This window comes from Pogona vitticeps, chromosome 3 (genome assembly GCF_051106095.1).
Source record: "Pogona vitticeps strain Pit_001003342236 chromosome 3, PviZW2.1, whole genome shotgun sequence".
In the NCBI taxonomy this organism is placed as follows: domain Eukaryota; kingdom Metazoa; phylum Chordata; class Lepidosauria; order Squamata; family Agamidae; genus Pogona; species Pogona vitticeps.
Window position 1 is genome coordinate 103995435 of NC_135785.1, and position 23896 is coordinate 104019330.

The window sequence follows — 23896 nt, forward strand, 5'->3', positions numbered from 1 at the left end:
GGTGGAGGAAAGTGGGGGAATACCTGGTTTGTGTGTGTGCAGCAGTTGCATTGGTTTTGCATAGTGAACCTATCTGTTGTGTGTTTTCTTTCATGGAGAGAGAAGCAGCTGGAGGTGGGTGAATTTACATCTGTCCAGTAGCAACTAGTTATACAAACGATTGGGTTCATAACTTTCTGGCAATGATTTTTGCTCTCTCTAAATTTCAGATTGCCAGCCATCCTGCTCTACTTATGACTTTGCCTACATCTCTATAACGTAGGTAAAAGCTGAAAACCACAAAGCTGAAACCAAGTCTGGGGCCCCCAATGCCTAATTTGTTCTGGGTACCTCTTTATAGCTATCGGTCTGATCTTTATTTTATTGCAGCCCGAGCTAGATCCATAGTGGCAGGTGACTACAGTTTTGGGGTGCTGTGAATCCACTCTGGGTATTAGTTTGTGACCCTTTTAGGAATAAGGTTCAGCACCTTGGATAGCTCTTGTAAAGTGCAGATTTCAAAGACATGTTTTGAAACACTCTTTCTTGAAGAGGTGTTGACCCTAGGAACATGAGCCTGAAGGAAGGAACGTTGAACCATCATATCCCATCCCACTGAAGATGTCTCAGAAATGTTTATGGATCAGAACAAAATTATCCTTCTAGCTGGGCATGTCTCTGAATTTTTCAATGCAATTTTCAGCACAAAAGTCGCATACAAATGTGTCTGTATTTTTAAAGAGAAACCAGCACATGTAATGTGTAGATAATGGGGAGTTGCATATAAAAAAAACAGATTTTTATGTGTTTTAATTCATATGTTTTGATTCACACCTTGATGCAGAAAAGTGACAGGATGGGCTTCTGACTGAATATCTGCCAAACTAACATCAATCAGAACTGATCCATCTGCCCTTTAAGGAAGTAAAGCTGCTTCCACTTCATATTGCAGGTAGAGACTCAAATGATTAGATGCTCTTCTATATTAAGAACAAAAATGTTTCATATTTTTAAAGCTAGCATGTCAAGAGGATGTCTAGACTAGAATCCTCTTCCCTGACATCTAGTTTTGCTTATACAAGATACTTATTTCAATGAGGATTTTAATTATGGAAGTTTTCATTCCTCCCCATTACCCCAGTCCTACAATCTAAAGTACTGCAATCTGAAGCCTCTGTGTGTTTCCTCTCTCTCTCTCTCTCTCTCTCTCTCTCTCTCTCTCTCTCTCTCTCTCTGTGTGTGTGTGTGTGAGAGAGAGAGAGTGAGTGAGTGAGATGCAGGTCTATTATATGACGTCCACAGGCTTTTTCTATATGAGTGCATAATGGGAAGATTATGAAACCTTATATTTGTATGCTTCCACTGTATGCTTAATGCTCTGAATATTTATGTTGTGAGCTGGGCTTTATGGCTATTGTTAACAACATTTGATCAACAAATTAAATTGGACGTCAGTATTGAAAATGGATGCAAAGATGGGGAAATATGGAAAAATACAGAAATGGTTAGATTTTTCTCTTGCTGACCTTCAACCAGCACTGTTCTGGCATCAGCCCACTCTGTTCTCCCATCAGATGTCAAGAGACCAATTGGAGGCAGCCTCTCTTCTTCATTCTCTGACATTTTGACTATCTTCTGTAACTGGGTGAAAAGATCCCCCTCACTGAGACGGCGGAAATTAATGACAACATCCAAAACAAAAAACTGCAGGGAAAGAAGAATACATGAGAAGAAATGTTGTAAATAATGGCTGGACCGCAATGAACCTTCTAATAAATATTATTGTATAAATTCATAGTGTCTGATCCCGATTCTATATTTTGCAAGAACCAACAACAAAGCTTTTCTTGAGCTGTACTGCCATTGGAGGTGGGGACAAACTGTGCTCACCTCCCTTCTTCACACATGTGTATACAATTCTTCCCCTAGCATCTTGTGCATAGGGAGATAATATGTCAAGTAGAAGGCTAAGCTGCTCAGGGAACATATTGTTCCTGTTTAGACATGAGAGCAACCAAATATCTAATGCCCTAGCTACAGTTCTAAGTGGTACAATCCAGCAAAGTCTTCTTCATTTTAAGAGCAATTTTCTTCACCTGTCAGTTTTACTCTGAAATCCTTCACAATGGGCCTTTGCTCACACAAACTATGATTATCTTTAATATCTGAGCTAGTTTAGTGGGAAAACTGGGTGGTGGCAACCCAAGGGAATGATTCTAGGAAGAGAGTAATGAGTTAAAGAGTCTTCCTTCCAAATATTTAATTTGCTTCATGATAATTGTATTACTGCTGCATGAGAGTACAGTAACAATCTTGTGTTGGCAGAGCAAATCATTCTATATAAAAGGTAAAGGTTCCCCTTGACAATTTTTGTCCAGTCGTGTTCGACTCTAGGGGGCGGTGCTCATCCCCGTTTCCAAGCCATAGAGCCAGCGTTTGTCCGAAGACAATCTTCCGTGGTCACATGGCCAGTGCGACTTAGACACGGAACGCTGTTACCTTCCCACTGAGGTGGTCCCTATTTATTTACTTGCATTTGCATGCTTTCGAACCGCTAGGCTGGCAGGAGCTGAGACAAGTGACAGGCGCTCACTCCGTCATGTGGATTCGATCTTACGACTACTTGGTCTTCTGACCCTGCAGCACAGGATTCTGCGGTTTAGCCCACAGCGCCACCACTAAATCATTCTATATGCAACTCTAAAAATAGGGGCAGCCCAAACAAAAACTTATAACTGTTACTCTGGGCTTCTGATCAGTACCAGATTTGGAGTAGTTGTAGCTGACAGTTGCTCTTGCTATGTGCCAAATTTTGAAAAGTTTGGCAAAAGTTTTCAAGTTATGATTTAAAAAAAAAACAACACAAAGCTGCTTTACCTCCCTTGTTCAGAAATTAAATGAGCATAAACATATCCAGATTTAAAATAGATCTTGCTTATCTCAAAAGAATGGTTGGTCCCACCTGCATTATTTTATTTTATATTTAATTTGGAAAGATCCAGGCTGCAGGGGCTGAAATACTGATCCTCAGGAAAGCACCTTCAAAAGGAAAAAGCAGCCACTTTGTTATAAGACTGAGCATGTGTACTACAGACTAGTCAGCAAGAGCTTTGTGAAATGAAACATTGTATACATTTGTAGGTGAGGGGAAGATATTTAGAGAGAAAGATTACAAAAACAGATTGAAAAGACAGGTTTTCTGTAGAGTTTTTTTTTTCTCTTTTTAAACAGATTTACTGTAAAGAAAGTAATGGACTAATAGTCTTTCAGAACAGGGGATATTTTGCCATGTATCTTCAGTAAATATTCTCTTAGGATTTTTGAAACCAAACAGTGACATCACATAAGTTTTCAAAGGGGGAATCAACTCCACACCTGGTGCAATCTGAATTTTTCATCCTATCAATCAAAATGAAAGTAGCTAACTCTTGGCAAATTTTAACTCCTTCCTGATCAAACGGGCTTATCAGAATCATGTTTTCAAGAAGATTCTGCTCATGGTTGTAAACATAGAGGCAAAAAAGAATATTTATTGAAAAATATCTGTAGTTTTATAAGAGGTAGCCATGTTAGTCTGTGCTAGCATGTCAGGCAAAGACAAAACAGAAAAGAAAAAAATTAAGAAGACAAATACATTGCGGCAACTTAAAGACCCAACTACTATATTTTAATGTTAATTTTCATAGTCTGAAGAAGTGGACTTGTCCACAAAAGCTCACATTAAAATATAGCAGATAGACTTTAAGGTGCCACAATATTTTGCCTTCCTTATTTTTTTCATTTTTGTTTTGTTTTTGCATGAAAATATCTGGTTACCTCAGAAGCAAACTGAAACTGGCTCTCGTTCGGAAAGGTTTGTAGAAGATTTCTGTTCACACACCTGATTGTTACAAGCAACAATTATATGTTCTGGTTCTGGCATGATATTGCTTTTCTGGGCCACAAGGGTATCTTTGGTATGTCCTGGAAGACGATAGGAAGAAAAGAGTCCATAGTATTGCTTCATACAGAGAGGATGACCAGACAGCTGTCCACGAGCAAAATCAACAGGTATAGCATGGCTGGAGGGACAGAATAAGAGAAACAAAGCAAGGGAGAGGGAGAGGGAGAGAGAGAGAGAGAGAGAGAGATAGAAAAGAAAGAAGTAGACAGAAGGGAAAAGAAATCTAATCTGACCTTTGTTCTCTTTGCAATTAGATTAGATGCACAACACAGCTAGAATAATACCAAAATGAGATTACAAGGGAAATAAATGGTTTCCCATACAAAATTTGAAATGTGTGATTCTTGACATACCTATCTAAACATATTATACAACTGTTTGCATTCATTAGATGAGCACTGAAGATGCAAGTAGTTGAGGATACAAAATAAGGACTGAAGCATGCATTCTTTTCCCCACCATTCTCTTTGGATAAATTCCACTTGAACTTCTGATCCCACTGCTGAAAATATGAATGAGTTGTCATGGACTGTAGATGCCCCACTCTCCAGCAGGACTGGGATCTCCTGTGAGGAGAGAGGGAAGGTCTGTGTCTCTGTAGTGCTGGGAGGAAATAACTGTCTAGCTGGTGGTTTTTGTTGATCTTCCAGATATGTTGAACTTCAACTCCCAGAAGCTCTAGCTGGTAAGGGGATAAAGGACTTGAAGACCAAAACATGTGGAGGGAGGGGGGTTGAAAAACAATGGCCAGAAACCTACTGGTGGTTTATGCTTGCAGAAGGAAACTGTGTATATTGTGGTAACAAACTGTTGCTCATTGAAGAGATGTTAGTTGTGTTCCCGGATGCATGCCTGACTGTGTGACTGGGCATGCACCCAGGAATGTAACCAGCACCTTATTAATGAGCAGCAATTTGCTACTGTTACTTGCCTGATTTTCCTTACACAAGTGTAAATTGTCTGTAGGGAACTGTATGCTTAGTTTGATGTTCAGCTCCCAAGATCTGGCAAATGCTATGACAATAAAAACAGATACAGAGCTATGTAAATATTGAGCAAACATAAGAAAAAATATTGGGTAGACTGATTCACGTCTGCAACTTTTGACACTTTTTGTAGCAGGGCAGAAAGGAAACTGGTTAAACATGATTTGAGATCTTGATTGACTAGCAATGCACAAAATAACAAATGAGTTGTGCAATCAGTGGAACAGTAACAGCAATAGTAACTTGAGAAGTAGTGCCTAATTGCAATTAGTTCCTTTTTAAAATGTAATGTTTTGAGCTGTGGTTTCTGTACACCTCACAGTTGCTCTTTTCTCCAAACACCAGATCATATCTAATGGCCCACCCCATCTTTTGACAAACTTCTGGGGTCTGCTGAGATGGCTTAGGTGGTGGATCTAGCCAACTTGAGAATGTAACTAAATGATACCCAGGTTTTATGTGAACAAAAACAGGGTTGTGTGAGAGCCATTATGGTGTAGTAATTCGAATGTTGGACTGGGACTCAGCAGACCTGGGTTTAAATCCTTTCTTGGTCATGGAAACTCATTGCACAGGCCAACCACCTTGAAAACCCTACAAGGTGTGCTGTAAGGCACACATGACTTGACAATCCACAACAACAACAAAACAAGGCTATAAAGGTTTATTTTTAATAAAACAAACAGGGATTAGCTTCTTGGTGACAAAGAGAAGGGTGAAGGCCATCTGTCTAGTCTTCAGGCAGTGGTGAGATCTCTCCTCAGTATGGATATAGAGCAACTATTTCTGAAGGAATGTGTTTGAATGACTGAGTTACAATAAAAAATCTCAAAAATGTGAACTACTAGGTGCTACTGTGGGCAACAAGTTTTGTTGCTGTGGATAAATGCACATAAAGGATGACAATATATTGAGTAGATGCACTTTGGATGTGCAACAGTATGATGAGAAAGTCACCAAATCTGTCTGTGTTTAGTCCATTTAATTATATAAAATTAAGACCTATCCTGGGCCTTCAAATATGCCATCACAACACTTTACAGCCAATTTTAATTTCTTATCTGGCAGAGGTGCTATTTAGCTAGCTGTTTGTCTACTACACTATGGTATCAGTCATTTAAATGGTATGGTTTCCTCTTCAAGGAAGTCTAGGAACTGTTGTTCTTTGAGAGAGCAAAGTCTGGCATTTCATCTCTAAAAGGGACAGTGCCCAGGTGTTGTGACATGATTGATTGATTGATTGATTGATTGATTGATTGATTGATTGATTGATTGATTGATTGATTGATTGATTGATTGATTGATTGATTGGACATGTCTATTGCCCCATTTATGTACAACATTATTCTGGGTCATTATATAAATCAGAAAAATGTATAAAATGCTTGAAAAATCGGCAGAACCCTCTTGATGCAAGACATTGGAGCAGGGGGGCAGGGGAGGAAAATTCAAAAGAGGCTGCCTTCGAAGGCTTCTTGAAAGAGAAGCATCTTCAGCAGCCTCTCAAACTAGGAAGTATGCCTCAAAAGTTCTGAAAAGGTCTGCAGAGAGCAACAGAGCTGTTATTCTCTTGTTTTTCATATGTATTATAGTAGTGGTTCTCAATTTTGGGTCCTCTGGGTGTTCATGACTTCAAATCCCGGAAACCCTAGCACAGTGCTCAAGATATTGTAGGGTTAAGCTGGGGAACCATTGTTCTAGATTGAGCTCTAGAAAGATTATATAAGAGAGGGTAGTCTACAGAGAAGCCGGCTAATGCTTCAAGTTTCTTTCAGATAGGATAGCACAATTTCCAGGGCATGGGAAAGTAATTTTAAAAACTTGGGTGGTTTAAATATGTCCTTAAATTTAAAATAGGGTTTAAATATGTCCTTAAATTTAAAATAGGGTCTTAAAAGGACCTCTCTATGTGTCCTTTATGCCCCAATGAATCCCTTATTCTCATCACAGAAAAATCCAGATGGCTTACGTGTCCAGCAGAGCTTTATAATCAAGAACTCCAGAAATGAGATTTGCAGCAAACCTGTAAGTGAAAGAGAGAAGGAGCATGCATCAAGCATAGAATGACTCAAATACAGGTGGGCCAGGCCTGGCGTAAGACCTTTTGCTACCTGAGGCCACAGCTTGGCAAAGCTACTTTTTGAGATTGTAATGTTCCCTTCCAAGGCTCTGTTCACTCTGATTTAGATGCCAACGGGGAGAGCATTTAAAAAGAAATACATATCTGCCATCATGTCTAGTTTGGCTTGGGAAGTAGGTCTCCAAATAGCTTTTTAAATTAATTAATATCTGGACATTTTTTTTGCTTATGAGCTGGACAATAACTTCCCCATTTCCCCTGCCTCAACTACTCCATTCTCCCAGTTTCTAAACAGTGTTCCTATCTGTGAGGAGAGGTTTTTTTTCTTTTTGTTTTGTCACACAACTGTCCGCTTTGAAGAGATGCAAAACACACTTGTCTGGAAAACAACTGTCACAATGAAGCTATTCATTTTAATGAGAGGAAGTATGTCAGTTTCAGATTAGATGGCTCTTGTGTTAAGTCTCTGTGCCTTATCTATGCAAAACAGAATAATTCTGATTAGTATACAGACTGCCTAGCTTATAAAACATTTTTAAAAATGGCATTTGTGCTTTGTGGCCAAAAATCCTAATGTGTAATATTGTAAAGAAATTGCACCACCAGTTTTTATAATTTTCTTGTCATCTGTCATGCACCTGGATGTACACATGAATATGTACTCATGTATGTCCAGGAACACAACAGACAGCTGGAATGATTGAACTGCTGGATAACTCAATGTTTCAGGCATCGGACTATGGAGCCAGAGGTTGGGAGTTTGATTCGCCGTTGTGCCTCCTCGACAGGGGTTGGACTTGATGATCCGTAAGAGTCCCTTCCAGTTAATGAGAAGAAAAATGATGGACTGAATGGGGGAACCTGAAGCTAATTGTGCTCTGTATGTGCCCACTGCAGTGCAGGTAGAGATTTTTAGCCAAAAATCAAAAACTCTGCAATAGGTTTTTGGACAACAACCCCACAATTCTCCAGGGAGCATGGGTTGCAGCCTAAAAACACAAATCTGCACAGCTCTAAGACAAATGATTAAATATAAGGTTCAAGGTGTAAAGATTATTAGATAAATATCTCACAGCATAAAAAAGTTATCCTAGTTTCTTAAGGGGATATTTTGGATGATAATATATTAGTTACTGTTGTTTTTTTTAAACTGTAGCTTCCAGAATCCCCTAAACATAGGATACTGTGAGATGTAGTCCAAAAAAGCTCTCATGCAAAAGTAGTCATGCTTTAGAGTACATCAGAAGGAACTGGTGGAAGTTAAGATAGTCAAGACTGACTTATTGTAGTTGGCTTCATGTAAAATTACACCTGCAGAAGTTGCAAGAGGCTATACCCAGCCAGTCTGCATTGTGTGCTTGGCTGCACAACTGATCACAGAATTTCCGTGCAACACTACCTATGGAACCGTTTGCTGGATACAGCTTCTTCCTCCATGAGAATTTCACAACTGCTTCTACAACTTCACGTTATGTAGGTGTAAATACACAACAGGATTTTGGCCATTTGTTTTGGGTGTTGATTCTAAGCATGACTAAAGAAGGGGCACATCCAGTTGGTTTGGACTAACCGGATCTTTATCACTGTAGTAACGTAGAAAGATGATGTGTGGGAAATTGAATTAGTTCTTTCCACTAACCACCCACTATTCTAATCATCAAAACAGACAGTGTCTACAACGGGCTTTGAATACTGCACACCTTTTCTGGATGTCCACTGCTTTCCCCTTCTGCTATCTCCTTTGTTCCTCTGAAGCTCTGAAGCACAGGACTGTTTGCCTTTGCAGTGCAAGTACTGTATCTCATATTGGATCTATTGGCATGTCAGGCTTTGTTACAGTTCAACGAGTTGTAACTGTAGCTAAGGCAAAGCTGTTCTCTCATTGGGCACCATCTCCCTGAAGACTGTGTGTTGGAGAAAAGCATGACATAAGCAGTAGAAGCAGTTTCACATATGTTCTGTCTGCTAGAACACTGTCATTTTATGTCTCTATAATATGGCAAATGTATATGTGAAATGCATGACCTTTGACGTCTATTTCCACATGATGAAATATAGAACCATTCTTTGGACTTTTTCTACATGCTTTGCTCTCCAACAACCACAGTTAGACTACTTGCTCTGAAGTGGGCTTTAAAAGTAATTGCATCCATTAAATGTTTTCACATATTCATGTGGGGATGTGAAGACTAAAGGGCCTTAGGCACTTATTACACCAAGGAATATGACCAGGTTAATAACACCAAACCCAACATTTAATTTTTTGAGAAAAGAAGGAAGAAGTGCGGATGACAGTTGAATAATCAGTTGCTCAAGCAGACCAATTTATATAAATACCTTGGAGTAACACTTAAAAGTTCAGGGACAGGGTCAGATCACTTAAAATCTGTAGTTTTGACAGTTGAGGTATCTGCCAATACTATTTATTTCTTCTCTTCTGGACCAGGTGGGAAAATTGTGGCATCTTTAAAACAGCAGTATAAGGATAAACTGCTCCCCTGGATGCTCTATGGAGCCCTTGTATGGGCTCTTTCAAATATCACAGTAATGGAATTTGTCCAACACAAATTTCTAACCAGACCACTAGGGGTATCAAGATCTACCTCCAAGGATATAGTTCAATCTGAGACATTATGCTATTCAATAGGTACTTCTTGCCAAGAAAGCAGCCATTTTGTTTCGGATCAAGATGTTATTTTAGATGGCCTCCCTCCCCATTTTATTGGTCTGTGAAGAAATAGGAAGGAACTTCTGGGCAGCTAAGATATCTGCACTAAGCTGGGCTGTTCTCTAGTCTTCCTTCACAAAAGGACATCTAAGGCTGCCCAAGAAGATATTATTAAAAGACTACATGGTGTTAATATCCAGCTACCATGGCGTCTATAGCTCGTTGTCACTCCGATACAAGATATAATGACTTTTCTTTCCCATTTGGAACGGTTCCCCCATATTTGTTCTTTATTAACTCACATGAGATGAGACAGCCCTTGACCAAATGCAGATTGAACTCTCTGCAGCTGAAAGAGATTCAGGGATGTTATATGGACCACTTTCATGCAAGTAGATACTGCCCAGCAAGATGCTCTAAGATGGAGAGCATGGTATATTTTTGAATGGAATGTCCTCTGTATGATGATTTGAGGGATCAATATATGAAACCTTAACTATTGGCATCAGGAACAATTCCCCTCTATGTACAATTCTAATTTTGCTTGCTGACACAGACTATTATATGACCTATTGAATTGTCAAGTTTATTAAATGGGCTATGGAAAGACAGAACTCACTAGCAAGTTCACAATATCCATTAGTTAACCTTACTATTTGATCCTTGTTTGAGAATAATAATTATTTTGTTATTTACCCCATTGTCCATACCTATTTATATATTAGATGTTAACTATTATATATGAGATGTTAACCACTTTAAAGAGTCATTTCAATTTCTGTTTGTGAGTACAGCCTGACTGGCTTTGAAGCAATAATAAAATATGTAAGTAATTGTATCAGTTAAATTTGATTGGAGTACTATGATATTAAAGATCAAACATGTGAGATAAATAGTCAGATTTGTTCTGTTGCTGTCCCCTGTTGTTAATTCTGCTTTGTTTTCATTTGACACCTCTTTTGAATTTTATTGTAAATGCTATTTTCTATGCTCTTATATTTTGTGGCTTTATGCTCTGTTTTGTGAACTCTGCAGCAAACTTTGACTATTGGACAGAACAGGAATGTACAAAAGAAGGAAGGAAGGAATCTTGTGATTTAAGGGATGGGGTTTCCATCCTACACTCTGCCCCCAGATAATTAGATGACCATAACAGAACATGGAAAAAATCCTCTTATTCAGTGCAGTCTGCAGATACTTTACCTTAGCTGATCGTTTGCATCTTGGAATTGTTGGTGAGCAAAGATAATTGCCGGGCTGGAATTGACCGGAAGAGCCAGTCGGTTGTTGAGGTACATGTCATCCAGCCAGTAGTTTAAAACCTACAAAAAATAGTCATAAATGACTGCATAGGCAAAATATGCAAGACACGTCTTCTGTCCTTATTTCTCTGGTTTTAAAAAATTTTTATGCATCAGCTGAAATACAGTTCCTTTGAGAGTATGTTTTTCATTGCTGTAAGAACAGCCGCTGTAAATAAAAACCTTCCAATACATTCCCTAGAGTGTCAGAGTCAAAACCACACTCAGAAAAAAGACCAGTTTTATATCAATCATTGGTGGCTTCTTTTTAACATTTAACAACCTCTCTAAACAGGAAGAAACGGGGGGGGGGGAATCCCACAACTCTTGTAGATCATTATGGATCTTGATTACTGTTCTCCCTCCCTATTAATCTGCTGTGTGGTATTATATTCATATGCATTAGCTGGAGAACTAGGGGCACATATAACCCAGTTTATTTAATTTTAAGAAACCAGTAACCTGCTGAAACTTCTGTGGGGCAGAATGTTCCACCAGCATAGTAAAGTGGAACCACACTGTTTGTGTAAGTGTTGTCATTGTACAAGTTGTGACTGCCAGAAGAAAAGCCTCCCATTGCTTGAGCAACCGCAACGCTTGTGCAAGTGGTAGCCTCCCGTGTTACTATGCTGGTGGTATTTTAGTGAAACCTCAGTAGAAAACTGGCCAGAGTGCGAAACAAAATGCACACTCACTTTGTCCCCAGAGAACAGGGTGGGTGATTTGATGAGATTGGGAATAGCCTCTCCTCTGAGGTACTAAGTATTTTCTTAACTGGAGCTGGATTGGCCTGTCTGAACATTCTCTATTTGTGTTTATTTACTTCCTGGGTTTAGGAATTCTTGGAAGTCTGGGGAAGTTCTTCCTCCAGCTCCACCACTACCTGACCTTCAGCCGGGCTCAGTCTGAACCAAGTACTTTACCCACACCTTTGCCTCCTTCCGAGATGATACACGCATAGCTAGCTACGCAGTGTACTGAGAGACTTGATACTCCTGCCTGGCATGAATACTAAGGGCTATCTGGGATTGGGCATCTCAGAGTGACTTTGTTTGAAAAACACATTGCTTCATTTTATTTATTTTATTTATTTATTCCTTCGATTTATACCTCTCCCCCCCCCCCAGCCAGCGTCTACTCGGGACGGCTTACAAAATCATAAAATATCATTAAATAACAATCAAACATCACAATCATAGTCAAAAACAATTTTAGTCAGTTGGACTCCATCTGCAGCTTGCAATACCTGCATTGGTAACCAAATGGCCAACATCACCACCCTGCCATAACTATTTCTCTTTCAGAAAAGTTTACCATGTAAAAAAGCTTCATTAACCTGCAACCCTAGAAAAATAGCTGAAAGTAGAATGCTATTCTCATAGCCCTACTTTCTCTTTGGGCCTTCCTGTTTGCTGCTATATTTTCCTTCGTTCCAGCCTTTGCCTCTTCTAGTCATTATTTCCTCATAGCGCCACTATTTACTCATATTTCCTCATGTCCTCATTCATCCAGCTGGCCTCTGGACTACATGTTCTTCCCCATATTTCTGCTTTCCCACTCCGCCAGGAATAATCCATATCTTGTGGAGGCTTCCATTTTTCTCACAAAAGTAGCACTGTGGGACAGTTTTTCTCTGTAGCCAAAGGTTCCTGATGCCAGGACAACTTAGCCAATCCCAGAGGGAATGACTGAAGGAGGATGAAGAATTAAATATAACCAGGCAGCATTTTATTAACCTATGCATAATAAAAACATTTGAAACAAAATAATCATTTTTACCCAGTTACTCGTTTTTTCACGCCTCTCCAGCAGCTTTTGCTGTAGGAATTCTCCTTGGCCTCCTGGTGCTCCAAACTTTTCTACTATGACTTTTGTTTTCTTATATTGTTCCTCTGGCACCAAATGTTTCATGCACTGAAGGTACATCTGCAATGTCTGTTGCAGCGGTGGGACTGGAAGTTTGGGTAACACCTAATCAATGAGATACCAAGTAATCAATAAGTACATATGGTTTTAATGTTTCGTGAGAGCTGTGTTAAATGTTCTACTTAGGTCTTCATATTTGTGTACAAATACTTTACAGTTATTCTGTACTATTTGCTATATATTACTTGATGTTGGAGTTATAAATAATTACATTATTTATATTAGATGCAATTAATACATTTATTGTATTGTGATTCACATTATTGTATAATCTGTTAAGTACATTATATGGTGTTTCTTTCAAGAGTTGAAATTCTTTAGAGGGCAGTCTCTGATGTAGATGTGTAGAAAGGAAATTGGCCAACATGCATTCTTTTGTCATTGGTTCTATAGGGTCAAATTTCTTTTTTAATGGACAAAAGCTCAAGCCGTTCAACATTTTTGGCACCTGTGCATGGAGACACCCAGGACCTCATTGTCTAAGTGGAAGTCATGTGATCCTCACTTTTGCAACAACTGCAATGAGAACTCTTTTGCTACTATACTTGCTCATGGCACTCATCTCCCTCACAAGAAAGGCAGGATCATCATCAGCATCATTGTAGTAACAGTAACAATAAAAGTAACACTAGTTAAGGGCCGAAGCATGAGTAAAACTAATTTAGAATTCTGGGTGGAATTTACAAAAAAAATATGGAAAACAAATGTAATTGCTTTTTTTAAAGCAAGGAATAGTAACATTTGCTCAGAACATTGTTTGCAATATTAAATTTATTTATTTTATTTATTTATTTATTTTATTTCTATCCCGCCTATCTGATCATATTAGACCACTCTAGGCGGCTTACAGTAAAAACAACAATGTAATTTTAAAACTTTACAGCAGAAACTTAAATAAAAAATAATAATAATAAAGAACAGAATAAGAAAAAAGATCGTCAAGGGTTTTCTGTTGGGAAGGCCCGCCTATACATCAATGTTTTTAGTTGTTTCTTAAAAATGTCCAGCGAGGGAGCCGCGCGAATCTCAGGGGGCAAGTTGTTCCAAAGGCGAGGAGCCACCGCCGAGAAGGCCCGGATTGTGGTCTTTTCCTTTCGGGCCTCTCTCGGCGTTAGGCTCCTCACCTTAAAGAGGAGAGGAAAGCCAATTTAATCCAGTGATAGGTACCTCTAAGTTAAACATGCTTTAGATAACTCTGTAAAATGCAGATTAGTTTTTAAAAACGAAACCTTCATAATAGACAGCCTTTATTTTTGTATATTCCACACTGGAGTTTTTATTCTCGTTCACATGTCATTCCATTTTTCAAATGGCAAATTCATGCATCTATGCAATTGTCCATTTGGCATGAAGAAAGCCATTGTCAGTTCTGGTGCTTGGAATCCCTGCTCTCCAACCCCGACTTCCACGTAGCTCTTGTTCCTTAATCAATATTTGAACTTCATGTTATTTCCCCAAAACAGTGACTCACAATTTCATCTTGGCTCTGAGCTTCTTTCTCCTTCTTCTCTGCGGCTTTCTCTAGAATTGGCATCTTTGTGTCTGTTTTGTTGTTTCTGATAGTGGAAAAATCTAGAACCCTTGGAGATGATCACAGAGTCAGACAGTTTTGATCTAGGGTAGAAAGAGTGGTGGTTGAGAGAGAAAAAGAAATAAACTGTCTTGAATCATGGGCTTTGGACAATCTAGTGTATTGTGTTCCTGTGTGAACTTACAACATTTATTCAAATCTATGTTGGGGGAAATGAGATGGTAAGAAAATGGCAGCTATATTCAGCTTTTCACAGTAAGAACATGGCTTTAGATGAGACACACACACATAAATCTTACTTTCTCTCTGTTTTAGATTTTACATGTTTATGTGATGAATTCTTTAGGACTTGGAGGTATCATTTTAGATCTACTATTGCTGCTTCTGCTACAATGTGTAGTTATCAGTTTTAACACATAGACCAAAATACAATATGTATTGTGCTAGCATGCCTCTGGAATCTTCTTCTTCTCTTCTTCCTTCCGCAGCCCTCTCAGCCATCCAAAAATCTTTTCTGTGTGATTATCCAGACATCCTTTGCAAACATTTAGGGCATGTATGTGCGAAGGGGGAGTTGTTCCCCCAGTTCTACTGATGGCAGTCCTTCTATCAAGGGAGATACATTGTTGGGTCTGGTCAACAGGTACATAAGTCATTTTTTTCACACATAGATTGAAGTTGTCATGCTTTCCAAATGATGATTTATCTGTGCTGTTTTATTATTCCTGTTGGCGAGATGTGTCATGCTGTGGAGATGCCACATTTTACTCAAGAGTTGCTATTGCTTTGTGTACACCACTCTTACGGTGTACACAAGAGTGGTGTACTGCTTCAAGAGCAGTTAGATCTGCAGATGACGCATCCAGATCCTTATTGCCATGTCAATATTACATAAGTGGCTGTCCATGTGCGGAATGGAATGCCCTCTTCCTCTCCAATTCCCTACACTCCAATAACTACAAACTGGCTCAAGAATGTCCAACAGCCTTCCACAGCAGACTTCAAATGTGCTTGGAGGGAATGCATCTGTGGGGATCCACTGTGTCCTTAGCATCTTTTCCCCAGCAGATGGACATCATTGAGTCTTGAAAACATTGTACATATGCATGGAAATTTCTAGTTTGACCAGGACATCGCTTTGGGGAAGTGGGGCACACTGTGCTACTGTTCTACTGTGGGTGGCTTTGAGGGCTACATGAAGACATCCATGCCTGAGTTGTTCTGAAAATAAGAACCTGAAGAAAGAGGTTGAATGAATGAATGAATGAATGAATGAATGAATGAACAAATGAACAAATATGAGAAGAGAATGTATGGCTCCTAACCAGTGATATCACAAGTATCAGCCTTTCAATAAGTGTCTGTAATTGACTTTGTGCAACAATAACATTCCATTCAAGTTTAATGGAAGTGCTAGGGTGGAGCAAACAGAATCCAGGTTTGCTAATCGGTACCAACGGAACAATGTGTGGTTAGTTCTGTCATGTAGCTAGTTAATCATAGGCAGAGATATGAAGCCCTGCCAAGCTCATTTTAATTAGCAATTTGCTTAGGATGTGGAAATGGATTTTCTGAGGTGAAAGGTTAATGCATCAAGTAACAGCTCCCCTCCACTCTCTCGTTAGACTTTGCCAAATATCCATTATCCTTTATGCCAGCATAAATTCACAAAAATGCTCAAAGTGAGCTTGAATTTTATGTTCCACTTCATGAACGCTGTGCAGCATGCTATTTCTTTAACAAAGACATTGCCTTCATCAGAAATGCTTGGGCATTTCTGATTCCTCTGTTTGCCTTCTGACTTAATTACGCCTTCCCCCATCACTCACTGTGAATCTCTCATTGCTCTCTGCACTTTTCTTATCTATCATAGGTAAACTGACAGATCCCTGGAGAAGAAATAAATCTTGTTGAGGTTCTGTGCAGCACCTGGCACCTGACTAAAAGGAACTGCAAGTATCTGTGTTATAATGTTCCAAATATCCATGTCTCTGCCCACTCCCCCCCTTCTGGTTCACTGGCCAAGAAGCTGAAAAGCTCTGTGCGAAAAAAATATGTAATGGTCCTGGGCCTTGAATCTGAAACATGGAGGAGGTTTAACTCCAATAAGGTTGATGCTACATTACAAAATATCATATTCTAAATTGGAGCTAACCTGAAAACTCTGCTAAATTCATAAGAAGCTAGCTTATACTGCTTCAGACCATTGTTCCATCTGAGCCCTGGGAGGACTTCTTGGCAGTATTTCCCCAGGGTTTAATCCAGGATTCTTTCGGGAGATGCTGGGGCCTTCTGTGTACAACGCATGGGATTTACCAATGACGTCTAGCCTCTCCTGAAATATTTTTTTGAGAGATACAACATGATCTTTGTCAAGGGGATTGATCAAACATAAGGCTTAGCCCTGTCATGTTTGCTTCAAGCAGCTGATATTGGGAGGTGGCAGAAGCAAGATGTTAAAAGAAAGACCATCTGTTTGATTGTTTCTTTGTGCTTTTAACTCACATATCATCCCAAAGCGCTCAAGCATTCTCTGAGAGGTATACAATATAATTATGCGAATAAAACTTTGTCCACTAGTGATCTGGGTACTCATTTTGTTGATGCAGTAAGATGGAAGGATGAGCCAACCTTGAATCTCTTGGGATTGAACTCAGGTCAAGAGCAGAGGCTTGCCTGCAGTACTGCAGTTTAACCACCATGCCATGAGGCTTATAGATCAGCAGATCTGCATGGTGACTCCTATATCAACCTGCAGCCATTGTAGGTGGTCCAGGATCCAGTTGGCTGTTAGCAATGGAATGGAGGAATGGGTTTTTCTTCTTCTTCATTGGTCCAGGCAGCCATATACCTTGGGCTGGCCCTGACCACACCAAAATTCATTTTCATATCCTGGCACCAGAGGGAGATCCTGTGTTATAAGCAACAAAGTGGATTTGTGCCGCCAGTCGATGCCCACAGCTCCACCTGAAGGAGTCCATCACTGCCCTCTGAAATCCCCTTGAACCTCCAATCCAACTCTTTCTCACCATTACTGCATGTCAAGTACACAGGCAGTCGGAGTAACGAAATAGTATGAATGAATGAATATAGCAGGACTCTCCTTATAGTTTGGAAAAGTTAGATTTCTGGACTACAACTACCCAGAATCCCCATCTAGGAACTCATGGAGTTGTAGTCAAAAATTTTTTCCTCAGCCTCAGCTTGTCCTCTGGGAGCTTGTGTAGACTGGGCCCGGAGGCGGGGCAAGGAAATGGGTGGCATGGCTAGTGTGGGGAGGACCATTCAGAAAGGGGTGCCTAGAAAATCTTGGCCGGGCACTTTGAATATGAAACAGGCAAATCAGTGGGTGAAGCCAAAGCTAAAGATGTCAGTAGGCATCAGCTCTGGTTTAATTCTTCCCTCTGACACCCTCGGTCCAAATGTCAAATGACATCTCCTTCCTCAAGTCCTTCAGGTTGCAGAAGGGAGACGTCAGGATGCAGAATGGAAACCACTCAAGGCCTGGCTTTCTTCCACCAGTTGCCAAAATGATTGAAAGAAGATGGGGGACATGAAGAGTCCAATAAGTGCCGACTGCTTTGATTAGACTGGCTTCCCATGAGCAATGCAAACACTTTCTGTGCAATTCACCCCTTGGTGTGGAACGTCACTGAAGTGATCCATCGGGTGTCGCCATCCTTTAAAGTGACAGCAGGAACATTCACTGAAGGTAGAGGACCAGGGAACCCTTTCCAGTACAGACAGAAGAGATCAATCTGAACTTTCCATCAAGGGTGGATCCTAATTAAGAACACTTGTCAGAGAGGAAATGCTGAAACCTTCCTATACTTGTTTTTTTAAAAAACAAACCTGACACTGGAGCTCAACCAATTTAAAATACAGTCATCACAGTAGGGGCACTGCTTTAACAAGTTATTTTTCTTGGACTACTGCTCCTTGAGTCCCCCAACCAGCATGGCAAGCGGAGGGTTCTAGGAGCCATATTCCAAAAAACAAAAACAAAACAATTTTTTTATATTACTATGAGTAAGCAGGACATACTGTGAGTGAACACCATGGGGTGACACTGTCAGTCATAGTTCTGACGGAGGTGGTGCCGGTGGTGGGGGAGAGAGAGAAACAGAGAAAGTATGCGAGAAAAACGTATTTCATTGCAATTTCAATTTAAGATTATAGGAAATGGGGGGATGTATTAATTATCATTGTTTTTAGTGTGTGTGACCCTCTTCATGTTAATTTCAATAACTGCCTTTGCCATAAGCTACACCCAGCTTGTTGAGTCACACTTTTTTTCTGGAAATACCCCCTCCCCAATTTTTTAACCTCAGAGCACAATGACAGCAAAAGAAGTCTTAAAGCCAAGTTTCTCCTCTCTTTGTATCAGAGTTGGTACCCATTCTTAAACAAACGATGAATGGATGAAAGAACTAAAATCCCAAATCAGACTGTGCTGGCTCGAGAGCTGGAAGCTTTAAATAAATGCTGTGCTACCAGGACCCATCTTTTACTGTTGGGCAGATTGGGGCAGCTGCCTCTGAGGACTAATTCTGGGTGCCATGGAAAGGATGGCCACGCATTACCTTATGATTGTTCTGTTTTTACTGCTGAAGAGGAGGTGATTTTCTTGTAGGATCTTCTATACCAGAATGACTTGTCCAGTCTCACACATGGCTTTGCTGCATCTCAGGCAGCACAATGTCTTGGTCCAGCCCCTGAGTAATGACTTGGAACAATTTATAGGGACAATATAAATGTTTAATTTTTGCGGAGCAGGATGCATTCAGTAACATCTCCATTTTATCACTATACAGCTGGATTTTGTTAACAAAGCATCTTGATTCATTTATCACTTGTCCCAAAGTCATATTTCTGTGTATGTGCCTGCATGCACGCGCATGTGTTTGTGCATATACAAATGGCTTGGTAGGACTAGTCCCTTGATATCGATGTTGTTTGCACATGAGTTCCTTTTCATTTGGCAACACTGACCCTGGAGTTCTTGCCATCTGTCCTTGCATTATCCTAAAGGTAGACAGAAGGTAAGTACTCACTGTGAATTTCTACAGCAGCAAATGGTCTGTGGGACTGAGCTGTGGAACTGAGGACTGACTGGGAGAGGAAAACTTGGATTAAACTTGGGTAGTATAGGCTGGTTAGTTGGTGAAAGTTAGATTGATCTGTAAAGAGGAGATGGTTGGAAGTCATCTTAAAAATCAACTACAGTTTTACAAGATTCCTTAGGTATATTTTGTTGCTGGTTGTTGTATTTAGAGAAATATGTTTGTGCAGAAATGAAGATTCATTTTAAAAATGTTTATGTTGAAAATCAATAACTTGCTATTTTTGAAAGGCATAATATCCCTTTAAACAAAGGAAGAATGATTTTCAGTATACAAAAATGTAAGAAAAACCATACTGGGTCTGCTCAAAGGCTTCCACAATTCAACTTTCTTACCCCCACAATGGCCATCCATTTGTATATGGGACCCCAACAAACCTGCCTTGACATTTAGAAGGTTGAGACATTAAGAAAGTGGAACTGTGGAAGCCTTTGAGTAGACCCAGTATGGTTTTTCATACATTTTTGTATATTGAACATCATTCTTCCTCTGTTTAAAAGGATATTATGTCTTTTAAAAATAGCAAGTTATTGTCAAGGCAGCAGCATCCACCATGTCACATTCCTCAGCACCTGATATAGGGGGAGGTTTTCTGGTACTGGAAGTGATGTATGGCTAGTGGCCATTGATGGCCTTCACTCCTATTAATTTATTTAATTCCCTTTTCAAAGCTGTTCATGTTTGACACCTGTCACTACTATATCCTGTGCCAGTGAATTCTACTTGTTTATGTACTGTGTGAAGAGGTACCTTGAATTCACTCAGCTCCAGTGGTTCTAGCATTACAGGGGGAAAAGATTCTCCTTGTCTGCTTTGTCCACAACTGTCATGTCTCTCCTTATTCAACCCCCTTCCCCTCTGAGCTAAATTACCTTGAACATTGTAACTTTTTTCCTCATAGGGGAGTCATTTGGTTGCCCATTTCTACACCTCTGCATAGAAGTTAAAGACCTGTAAATACGTCTACCTGTCTGTCTGTGTTGTAATATCAGGAGGAAAGAAATGCAGTAACTAAATTAACAAACATTCTATTGATTGACACCCCCTATTCATGCTTCTATGGTGTGACAGCTGTAGGGAAACGGCTTTCATCACTGTGGTAGTAGATCAACATCCCAAAGATGATTGTAAAGGTTCCTAGAACTTGTGGCTCCATCAATATCAGCATCACTTCTCCATGAGTGTCACATGAGAGGCAGGCATGTGATCTGGGTAATACATATGGTAAGCACTTTTGTACATCATCAAATGGAAAGTGGGAGCCTTGGGAAAGTGGGTTCTTCACCCCTTTGCTTTTCTTGGAAGTCTGCACACTATACTGTAGAAATAATTGATGGAATTGATGGCATGCATGCACGCACATACACAGTTTCTTCACCCATATCTCAGCATGTACAAACAAACACACTTCCCTGCACATGCCCACAAACACACACACGTCTCAAGTATACTCCCATCTCCCAGTGATCTCCGTTGACAAAGCTGTTTATCTAACATGGTCGATTTAATAATAATAATAATAATAATAATAATAATAATAATAATAATAATAAGAATAAGAATAAGAATAAGAATAAGAAGAAGAAGAAGAAGAAGAAGAAGAATAAGAATAAGAATAAGAATAAGAATAATAAGAATAAGAATAAGAATAAGAATAAGAATAAGAATAATAATAATAATAATAATAATAATAATAATAATAATAATAATAATAATAATAATAATAATAATAATAATAATAATAATAATAATAATAATAATAATAATAATAATAATAATATGTGCCATCAAATTGATTCTGATTCATAGAGTACTGCTGTCTTCTTCTGGGAGGCACCCTGGGCTGTGCAGCTTGTCCATAGCAGTTAGGGAACAGTTTCTCATCTCCAGTTCAACCTAACTTACCAAATGAGCAATGGGGGAAAAGGAGTGTTTGTGTGTATCGCCAGCTTCAGATTCCATACAGAAAACTGCTGAGATTCCTATGAAGATCTGAACCCCATGATGGCCTTTAGTGAACGATGGATCTTTCTTTTCTGGCAGGTTGTAGATGAAAAAGGCAACTTTTTTGGACTACAACTTCCAGAGTATTCCAAGCAAACTCTGTCTGGTAATCACTTCTGAGAAGTTTAGATAAATGTGTGATGACTCCACATGATAATCATGGACAAAGAAAGGGATCTCTGCATCCCAAAATAAGCATTGAATCATCTCAGATCACATGCACTTACATTAAGCGAAGAATCCTCTGAGAGGAGACAACATTGTCTGGCCCAGAAGTCATTTGTACGTGCAGTGCATTGTCAATCATGATGAAACCAATGGCAGGCATCTCTAGAACTTGAACCTTGTCAGCTCCCTTTCTCAGGTCTGCCTGGCAACAGACCTTTTAGAGCGGAACTGTACACTGTTGTCAGCAGGATTCTCTCTCTCTCTCTCTCTCTCTGTCTCATTCTGGAAAAAGCATCTTGTGCATTGTCCATTCTGTAATACATGACAGATAACATTTCCCCATGCATGGGAGTAACATGATTTGGCCAACTGGTTTCCTGGGCAATATTGCTGCTTGAAAACCACAATGAAATCTCTTTCCATTCGTTTTTCATGGAGCAAAGCCTTCTTATCTCAATGGGTCAGAAGCCAAAAAGATTATGTTTGGGAGCTCTGAATTCTCCCTGCTAAGCAAAGATCATAGGGAAGAAGAGAAGAGGGGCTTGGGTTACCTTTAAATGCCGAAGCATCCCTCAGATGGCCTGGGGCCACCAGTCTGTTTTTGATGCTATTTGGTGCCTTTAGAGCAGCAATTTTGCCCATAAAGACAACTGGCAAAATCACATTACCGCCACAGACAGGGAAATATTATCTGTTATGCATTACAGTACTTTTTGTTCCTTGTGTGGCATGATGAGCACTGGATGAGTGTTCCAAAGAGTTAAGAGACCAGGAAAAGGAGGAAGAGTAACCTTTGATCTTCTAGCCCTCTGAAGTACTGTATATGGGAAGAGATTCTGGCTGCATACAGTCTAAGTTTGCTCTAACCACTAGGGTGGGAGAGGGGGGAGAAAGAGGAGCAGGATCTGAGCAAGGATAAGCAAGGGAGAGAAAGATACCCATTTATGGCGGTTCTTACTTCCTGGGCATAGCAGAGCCTCAAATTAAAACGAACCTGGCAGCAGCACTTGCTAGCGATCAACTCTGAACGGGAAAGAGGAACCTGTTGGGCAGATGGAATGTGCAAACTTTAATAGAGGATGATGTGGTGGAGATGTGGTGGAGCTAACCAGCAGCTGCTGGGAAGGCCAGGCTTCTGCTGGGATCCAACAGGGATGACACACCGAGAGCGATTCAACGCCTTTGGAGAACGAAATCAAAGCGGTTCAGCCGTGAGACTCCCCCCCCCCGCCCTTGGTTTCTGGACTGCTGCCCCGGAGGAAGCCCTTTGGGGACTGTACTGCCCCCCTCCTCGTGGACCTCTGCTCCTCCTCGCTCTAACCGTGGGTAGGCATACCTCAAGTGCTAGCCAAGCGACAGAGAAGAGTGGGGTGGGATCCTAGGCAGGATTACTCGGACGTTCAACAGGGCACCCTACCAGGTGCCTTGCCCTCCCGCCTATGAAGGGCAAGGCAGGGTTTCAATGTGGTCCCAGCTGAAGGCGTTTCCTTGATGGTGGGCTGTGAATTTGAGATTCCCGATCGCTTTCTTTCTAGGGCTCGCGTAGAACTGATTCAATCAGCCAATGTGTTTCCCCTGTGGGCATGCCCTCCCGCTCGCACTGCTCCCCGACTCGAGCCGGGCAGGGGGCGGCCAGAGTGAGGCAGTGAAGCAACGATACTAGGGAGCTTTGACCCACTCCATCCTCACCCCTCCCCAGCCCAGAGGTTTGGTAGCAACCGGCACCGGGATCCACCGCCAGCTTAAGCCGAAGCACGGCCAGCTGAAAGAACGGAGTCCCCGCGAAAGAACAAGCGCGCAAACCAGCTGAAACCTAGTTGGGTGCCCTTCCTTCTTTAAGCGCGTCTGGAGTCATTTCGCAACCCCCTTTTTTTTGACGGAAGCAGAAGGGGAGATCTCGCCTGGGAGTCTTCAGAAAAACCCTCTCCGCACGCCCTCTCAACAGCTGGCTTCCCCCGGCACTTCACCTGCCTAAAGACCTATCGGGCGCCTTCCAGATGGGTCGGACTGCGGCTCCCATCACCCCCAGTCAACGCAGAACAACGCCGAGCCCAGTGCAACGTTTACAGCGCAGATCGCCCGTCCCTCCTTTCTTACCTGGAGCGCCTTCGCAGCGGAGGATGGCCAGCAGCGGGGCAAAGTTTGTTTGCGGATCTCGAAAGGAGCCGGGCGAGGCGAGCCTGGAGG

At 40.7% G+C, this 23896-nt stretch overlaps 1 protein-coding gene across 1 annotated transcript in view; it reads right to left on the minus strand.

Moving 5' to 3' along the window:
• The window catches only part of CHAT (choline O-acetyltransferase), a 59805-nt gene extending 35909 nt beyond the window's left edge, over nucleotides 1-23896 (minus strand). Inside the window, exons 1-7 of the mRNA XM_020796826.3 lie at nucleotides 23807-23896; nucleotides 14355-14497; nucleotides 12737-12928; nucleotides 10860-10978; nucleotides 6878-6931; nucleotides 3860-4040; nucleotides 1506-1683 (exon numbers count right to left, since the gene is read on the minus strand). Of these exons, the coding sequence (XP_020652485.3) occupies nucleotides 1506-1683; nucleotides 3860-4040; nucleotides 6878-6931; nucleotides 10860-10978; nucleotides 12737-12928; nucleotides 14355-14417 (787 nt within the window). The 5' untranslated portion in view covers nucleotides 14418-14497; nucleotides 23807-23896. The remainder of the gene's footprint in view (nucleotides 1-1505; nucleotides 1684-3859; nucleotides 4041-6877; nucleotides 6932-10859; nucleotides 10979-12736; nucleotides 12929-14354; nucleotides 14498-23806) is intronic.